At 43.8% G+C, this 8,708-nt stretch overlaps 1 protein-coding gene across 1 annotated transcript; it reads right to left on the bottom strand.

The window, feature by feature from the left end:
* Nucleotides 1–1,807: 1,807 nt before the first annotated feature.
* Nucleotides 1,808–8,180, bottom strand: clec3a (C-type lectin domain family 3, member A). Its single transcript, XM_078212090.1, has 3 exons — nt 8,081–8,180; nt 2,756–2,836; nt 1,808–2,199 (listed from the first exon to the last, which is right to left on the bottom strand). Exons 1-3 carry the CDS (start codon nt 8,178–8,180, stop codon nt 1,808–1,810), a joined length of 573 nt encoding a protein of 190 aa, XP_078068216.1.
* Between the last annotated feature and the right edge of the window lie 528 nt (nt 8,181–8,708).

Genomic DNA, 8,708 nt, shown 5'->3' with positions numbered 1-8,708 from the left:
TTTGCAAATAAATTTTAACGGAAACTTCAACGGCACTAGCGGATTCTTTGTTTCCTAACTGTGTCCAAAGCGGAAACCCTACCCCTAGATCAGGATACCCGGCCGGGAGCCTTGAGCAGAGTTTGGAGAAACAGTGTAGTGATTCTCTAAACAGACACTTTGCAAACAAATACACAACAGAGAATAGTTTAACACCAACATTACACGACAACTCGCCAGCCCATGAAGGCTCTCATTTGATACTTAATGTTGTGCGCCAAACTGATTGTGTGCAAATATCTTGTTTTTTTAATGATTGCAATGAAGCTAAAACTTGGAAAATTGCACGTTTTATATAGAAAACAAACCTGATAAGTCGTGACAAGGTATAATAATTTCATTGTGTTGCTTCTAAAGACACCACGAAACTGTATGTAGGAAGTGCTGAGGAATAGATTCCTTTCCAGAAAATAACTCATGCAATAGAAAATATGTGCAGAAATATATCACTTAACAATGGAAGGCAGCAAAATGTACTTGGGTCTGGATTTCTTTTCTTCCGGATGGATATGGGACATCCCCTTGTCAGCCCAACCCTGCTGAGGAGAGTTGCCAATATGCCGGAACTAATCCTGGTATCTCGAGGCATCAAAGACACTGTTGCGAGGTGAAAAATCACGGGGGCAATTTTTAAAAATCATTTTCTTTGAACAATGTTCAAAGTCTTGGAGATATGGGAAAATGTGTGCTTAACTGACAAGCAAAGCCATGATCAAATCAGAGATTCAATGCGATTTTCTGAGATATACCTATCGAAAGTTGATAGAAAGTAGGTGAAATCCCAAAGGAAATGTCCGGCCCAACTCTGTGCTTACATGGTCAATAATTACTGAGAATCATTCTACTGACGATGAGATTATAAAATAAAATGGCCTTAGGTTTTGAACTCACAGTATGCTTAGGTTACCATAGAAAAACACATGTTGGGTGGCCTTTGTTTGAAAGGGCCAGCAACTGTTTAAAATGAGCTCACTAAAGCCTCTGCTAAAACATCTAGGGAAGGACGGCACGGTGGCACAGTGGTTAGCACTGCTGCCACAAAGCGCCAGGGACCTGGGTTCAGTTCCAGACTTGGGTGACTGTGTGGAGTTTGCACGTGCCTGCGTGGGTTTCCTCCCACAGTCCAAAGGTATGCAAGTTAGGTGGATTGACCATGCTAAATTGTCCCTCAGTGTTCCAAGGTGTATAGGTTAAGGGAATTAGCGGGGTAAATATATGGGGTTATGGGGATAAGGGAAGATGTTCTGTCGGAGAGTTGATGCAGACTCTATGGGCCAGGTGGCCTCCTTCTGTGCTGTAGGAATTCTATGATATGAGCTGCACAAAGCCATTTATGTTAATCTTCACAGCATAAGTCGAAAGGTTTTATAAACTAACTTTTGAAATATTACTGTGATGCTTCCCAATACTGAGTACTGGGAAATAGTGTCAGATCTGTAGCAAGAAAAATAGATCTTGAAAAGGCAGGTAAAAATTCACTTTGGATGAGAACTCCAGAATGGGGAATGTTGTATGGGTAGCCCTTTATATACCTTCCCCCAGTAGTCAATTCCAATGGGTGTATAATGGTGACTTGTGAGATGTCAGCCATTTTTCTGATGGTGCCCAAGATGACTTTCTACCCTTCACTGTCTCATGTCATTCAAAATGTGCATCTATTAAGAGTCTCATTTAAAACATCCTCAACTGAAAAATAGAAATCAGGAATATTGCATAGAAATGGTAATGACTGCAACCAGTCGGAAACTTTCTTACACAGTTGACAGCCCTAAGGGATGAGGTATTCACAGATATATCTCTTCTCAGAGCGGCACACATCATCGGACCATTTGCCCTGGCTGCTAGTTGAGGCCACCACACAATTCTCACGCGTCCCTCCGCGCGGTTCGCTCCGATCCCAGTTGAAGTAAGTAACCGGCAATCCATTCACATCAACAAATTTGCCCTCGGTGGTCATGTCGTTGACTCCGATCCAAAAGTCCCTGGCCCCATCCAAGCTCTTCTTGGCGTAGCTACGGAGGGAATTGCCTTCATCACTGCTTCGGGGGATACTCAAAGTCCCTCCTTGGGCGATACAGTCCTCATTGGCCGCGTGGTAGCTCTTTGGACCTCTCGACACCAGATAACATTTTTTGTGAACTTTTGTGCCTTTCAGGCAAACTGGGAGGAGAAAGGAATAATTTTCATTTATATTGCACCCATCACAAACACAGGACATCCCAAAGCCATTCCGTCCCAACTCGATTGTCTGCAGCTTGTAGAATCATAAAATCCCAGAAGGAGACCATTTGGCCCGTCAAGTCTGTATCGACCACAATCCCACCCAGGCCTAGTCTCGTAACCCCACACATTTACCCTGCTAACCCCCCTGACACTAGGGTCAATTTAGCATGGCCAATCAACTTTTTATCTCATCTTTGGACCATGGGAGGAAACCCACACAGACACGGGAAGAAAGTGCAACCTTAACACAGGCAGGAACCCGAGGCTGGAATTGAACCTGGGTCCCTGGCGCTATGAGGCTATGAGGCAGCAATGCTAACCACTATGCCACCGTGCTGCCCTATTTCCCACTCTACTGGGAATTCCAATAGCTTCTGCTGGGAATGGTGGCAGCTTGTATTAGGAATATGAGTAATGACTCCTCCCCAGATGTATTTGCATTGGGTGAGGCAGTACAGCCCACACCTCCTCCTGACACAGTGGGAGCACTCACCAGTCTGCAGTGCTTGCATTTCTTTCAGCGAATTCACTTCTCGCCATAGTTTGTCAATTTCGTTCCTTAAATCATCCTTTCCTGCAGTTGAAAGAAGAATAAAACAAAGACTGTTCTTGAAAAGCTGGGATAGAAACCTAAAAAGAACAACATTTGAGGCTAAAGACATGAATCGACAAACTTGCCTGAAACACTTGTCCCAACCTTCAGCGGCCATGTTTTAGTACCATACAACAATGCAATTTTCTACTCCTAAGGAGGTTTCAGGCACTTTGTGACACTTTACTGCCGGAATTCCATCGTCCCGCCCACCACGGAATTGGAGCGAGCCAGGGGCGGGCAACGGAAATGTCCGTTGACCTTGGGCGGGACTTTCCGGTCTCGCTCGAGTGAGGCTGCAAACTCCCGCCCGTACGTATTTTTGCAATATCCCTTTTTCTTTTCTTAACACAGACACTAATTTGCCCAATCATATTTGTCAGCTTTTTCTCAAATAATATACAATATTCATAAAATTTGTTAAAGTACATTACGTAACAGTTCAAACCTGACACTATATAAAGTACAATACAGTTCAATTTCTTTCAACACAGTATGTGGCACACACAATTATATATATTTACAATTTGCATTAATATTTCATTTCAAACATTCTCTGATGCATATAGTCCGAAGGGTTGTAGATAATTTCTAGCCCCTTTGCAGTTCACATTTTGTACCACAAGGTGGTGCTTTGATACCAAATGGTGCTAAAATAGAACCAATCTTTTCAGAGAACATTTTGAACCATTTACAGAAACACAAACTGTGTATCTAGTGGTCCATTGCTTTTTACTGTAAAGAACACTAATAAAAGTCAAAGTGAGCTTGAGGAATAGAACCTACCCTTTTGATGAGACACTTCATAGTCTTTCAGCTTCAATACTTTCATTTCATAACCAATTCTCCCATTTCCGCAGATGTTGGTACTTGTTCTGCTCTATTTATGGCTCCTCTGGTCCCATCTTTTGGTTCATTCCCCCTTTTGCATTGCTCCTTGACCCACTTTCTCATTTAAATGGCAGAAGACTATTGGGCCATAGGGTATTTTCCAGATGATCCTAAACCTGTCTTCATCTGAAGCCATGGAACCATATGATTTATGGACTGGTTACAGCATGGAATGGGGCCATTCAGCTCATTGTGTCCATGCTAGCTCTCTGGGAGAACAACTCAGCTAATCCCACCCCCTCACCTTCTCCTCAACACCCTGCAAACCTTTCCACATTTCCACACAAGTTACTAGAACACACAACTTGTTTTGATATGGTGCCTTCAACATAAACACTGACGAGCTTCAAAAGAATATTATCAAAGAACATTTGACATGCACGGAGATGCTTGAATGGAAGACCAATAGTGTAGTCATAGAGGCAGATTTTAACGAGCCTCACAAAAAGGGACAGGATTCAAGAATGAATTCCACAGCTTGAGGACTGAGCCGTTCAAGGCAAAAAATAATAATAATGGAGAAATGAAAATAGGGTTGAGAATTGTGGGAGGGCAGAGGTTTTGGAGAGTTGTATGGTTGGAGGAGGTTACAGAGATCAGCTATACAAAATGACCCACACAGTGATTTTGATTTGATTTGATTTAATTTATTATTGTCACATGTATTGGGATACAGTGAAAAATATTGTTTCTTGCGTGCTATACAGACAAAGAATACCGTTCATAGAGAAGGAAAGGAGAGAGTGCAGAAAGTAGTGTTACAGTCATAGCTAGGGTGTAGAGAAAGATCAACTTAATGCAGGGTAGGTCCATTCAAAAGTCTGATGGCAGCAGGAAGAAGCTGTTCTTGAATTGGATGGTACGTGTCCTCAGACTTTTGTATCTTTTTACTGATGGAAGAAGGTGGAAGAGAGAATGTCCGGGGTGTATGGGGTCCTTAATTATGCTGGCTGCTTTGCCGAGGCAGCGGGAAGTGCAGATATTGTTGATGGATGGGAGGTTGGTTTGGGTGATGGACTGGGCTTCGTTCACGACCCTTTGTAGTTTCTTGTGGTCTTGGGCAGAGCAGGAGCCATACCAAGCTGTGATACAACCAGAAAGAATGCTTTCTGTGATGCATCTGTAAAAGTTGGTGAGAGTCGCAGCTGACATGCCAAATTTCCTTCGTCTTCTGAGAAAGTAGAGACGTTGGTGGGCTTTCTTAACTATAGTGTCAGCATGGGGGGACCAGGACAGATTGTTGGTGATCTGCACACCTAAAAACTTGAAGCTCTCGACCATTTCTACTGCGTCCCCATTGATGTAGACAGGGGCATGTCCTCTATTACGCTTCCTAAAGTTGATGATTATCTCCTTCATTTTGTTGACATTGAGGGAGAGATTATTGTCATCGCACCAGTTCACCAGATTCTCTGTCTCATTCCTGGGCTCCTGTGCAATGATGCCCAAATTAACAACTGCAGTCCAAATGGCCTGTATACCCAATTGGAAACCTGTCTGTAAACAACTTTCATTGTGAAGGTATTTAAGGCATTATACAGCAGATGGTGACTGTAGACACTGACCAGATGGCTGAGAAGTTAAGGGAATGGACTGCTAATCTGCTGCTTTCTGCACTCGTCAGTTCGAATCTCACCCTCGTCATTGGGTTTTAGACTGTTACATGCATTGCTTCCTTAAATATCTCAGTAAAGAATTGGTTGCTGGACATTTGGGTGCATTGCTACTGAGAGGCATTCCCTGCTGGCCAGGAGATGCAAATATAGAAGTAAAAACCCGCCTTCTAGCTCCTTTCAAAGTGGGAAAGAAATGCACTAAGCCCCATTCATCCACACTCCCATCCCCTTCCGAAAAATGAAGCCAGTGAAATGTAAGTTGTCTTGGACTGGGATTCATCACCAGTGAACTTCTAGTATTTCATTGCAGGTGAACAACTAATGTTTCTGGGGTGCAATGACCATATGCTATGCATTTTCTTTCTTTATTTGCAATTTACAGGGTGGGGTGTAATGACATAATACTGTTAGTCTGTCAAATGTGAATTCTGCTGCTCGGTAGAAACATTATTTATTTCAAACAAGTAAGCATTACACAGGTTAATCACAGGGGTGGGGGGGAAGAAAAGTTTCCTCCACAGGAAGCACAGTGGCACAGTGGTTAGCACCACTGCCTCACAGCACCAGGGACCTGGGTTTGATCCCTGACTTGGGTCACTGTCTGTGTGGAGTTTGCACGTTCTCCCCGTGTCTGTGTGGGTTTCCTCCGGGTGCTCCGGTTTCCTCCAAAAGATGGGCTGGTTAAGTCAGTCGGCCAAGCTAAATTCTCCCTCAGTGTACCCGAACAGGCGCCGGAGTGTGGCGACTCGGGGATTTTCACAGTAATTTCATTGCAGCGTTAATGTATGCCTACTTGTAACACTAATAAATCAACTTTAACTTTGGACTACCTTTCCTTTTTGCTGTTGGAACTATGGCACTCTGTAACTTTAAAAAATCAGTCCTGTGTGTGTAGCAGCTAATATAGGAAAACATGAAGCTCAATGAAAAGCAGCAGATAAGCAGCAGAGTCAGGAGGAATGTTGTCAACCTTACACAAAGACAATGAAGTTGACACTGGAACTCTGACAAAAGGCTTTCTAGACTCGAAACTTTGGTGCTATTCTCTCTCCACTGATGCCCAGTGAAGCAATTGAGGCTACCTCATTGAATATTTATAAGGCAAGGATAGGTAGATTTTTTGAACAGTAAAGGAATTAAGGGTTATGGTGAGCACGTGGGTATGTGGAGCTCAGTCCACGAAAAGATCAGCCATGATCTTATTGAATGGCGGAGCAGGCTCGAGGGGCCAGATGGCCCACTCCTGCTCCTAGTTCTTATGTTCTTATGCTGTCAGACCTGCTGAGATTCTCCAGCATTTTCTGTTTTTGTTTCAGGTTCCAGCATCCGCAGTATTTTGCTTTTATTTAAGCTGACACTAGGATTTGTGAATAGGAAACAGCTCTCTTGCCTTTACAAATTGCAGAAGGAGTTCTTTCTGTCAGGGGCAGACATGCAAGCCATGAAAATTCCAGTTCTGCACATGCAGTTTAGGAGCAATTTTAACCGAAGCTGCCCAGCGAGAACCTGACACGGAGTTGTGCTGTCCTCCCGAACTCGTCCTCATTTGGTTTCAATGAGAGGAAATTGTTCAGGGCGTCAATGCGGACTTGAGCCCGACCCATTCAGTTTCACACAAAACGAGTTAGGTTAAATATTCCCCTCCTCTGCTAAAATAAAGAGTCCCTTAGTCCTAGTTTGAGAAACATGGTGCAGCACAGAAGCAGCGGAAATAATGACAGATGTGGCTCGGGCCATTAGGTTCAAGTTGACCCATTGAACCGTTCGACTGAGTTCATGTAAACACCAACAGTGGCAGCAACAGTGCAACTTATTTCTCCAGGCTCATGTGTAATGTTTCTGATGGAGAAACATAACCAGTTTACATTAACTTAGAAAAACATTAAAATAGTTGCAAAAATACTCATTCCTAAGTGAGATTAATCGAGTGACAAACATTGTTGGGGAGTGGACCTGAAAAAATTAATTCAAAGTTAAATAGACTGTCCCGAGTCAATGATTATCTTTGATTCTGTGGTGAAGAGAAGTTTCATTCGGAACTGAGACACACACACACACACACACACACACACACACACAAACTGACACACACAAACTGACACACACACACAGACACACTGACACACACACACAGACACACTGACACACACACACTGACACACACACTGACACACACACTGATACACACACATTGACACACACACATTGACACACACACTGACACAGACACTGACACACACACTGACACACACACACACACTGACACGCCCACATGCACACACACACTGACACACACAGAGGCACACACTGACACACACACGCACACTGACACGCACACACAGGGACACACACACACGCACACTCACACACAAACACACACACAGACACACACACAGACACACTCACACACACACACGCACACACTCACACACACAGACACACACACAGACACACACACACTGACACACACACACACACACGCTCACACACACACACACTGACATACACACACACACTCACGTCACACAAACACTGACACACACACTGACACACACACACCAACACACTGACACACATGCACACACTGACACACACACACTCACATCACACACACACACACACACACTGACACACACATTGACACACTGACACACACATACTGACACACACACATACACACACACACCAACAACAAAACAGATATGAAAACCGGGTTTACCTTTGCCAGATTTTGATGGTTTGGATCTGGACTGGGCTGAGGTCAGAGATATTATCACCACACCGACCCAAACAAGACAGAGGAGTTTAGCTCCAGCCATCGCGAACTCCCAAATATCGATCCAGCGAGCTCTGTGGGAAGATCAGGGAAGCTCCCAGATAAACCAGGAGGAGAACTGAAATCAGGATGCGGAGTTGACAGCCCAGGGAGGCACCGAATGAATGAACACTCCCGTCTTATTTATAGAGAGGCTGGAACCGGTTGTTTGACTGGCACTCTGGAAGTCCTGGCCAGAGTCTGTATATTATTGGCACAAACACAGTCCTTTCATGCTTCAACCTCTACTCTGCCCCTTCATTCACTCACACATCAAACTTTATTGTTAGTTACATTCCTTTGGTTATTTAATTTATTTCCACATATATTTTCTGTTTGCAAGTTCACAGCTTCCTGCTCACTTTGTGTGTTTTTATAACAGTTCTTGTTTCTTTTCATTAGCAGCAAGGCATCTTTATTTGTTAATATATGCAGAAGCATGAATGTTCTGGACACCTGTGGCCCAGTCGGTTGCATGTTTGCCTTTTATCGGAAAGCGGTGGGTTCAAATTGCCCTCACGGAAGTGAGAGA

The sequence above is a fragment of the Mustelus asterias genome, chromosome 4 (assembly GCF_964213995.1).
Source record: "Mustelus asterias chromosome 4, sMusAst1.hap1.1, whole genome shotgun sequence".
Taxonomy (NCBI): domain Eukaryota; kingdom Metazoa; phylum Chordata; class Chondrichthyes; order Carcharhiniformes; family Triakidae; genus Mustelus; species Mustelus asterias.
Note: the sequence above shows the minus strand (reverse complement) of the source record. Positions and strands in the feature narration are given on the sequence as shown.

Coding starts and splice junctions, on each gene's coding strand:
- clec3a (XM_078212090.1), bottom strand. CDS start 8,180: ATGGCTGGAGCTAAACTCCTCTGTCTTGTTTGGGTCGGTGTGGTGATA. Junction 2,837..8,080: donor ACCATCAAAATCTGGCAAAG/GTAAACCCGGTT, acceptor TTTCAACTGCAG/GAAAGGATGATTTAAGGAAC. Junction 2,200..2,755: donor AATGCAAGCACTGCAGACTG/GTGAGTGCTCCC, acceptor TTCTCCTCCCAG/TTTGCCTGAAAGGCACAAAA.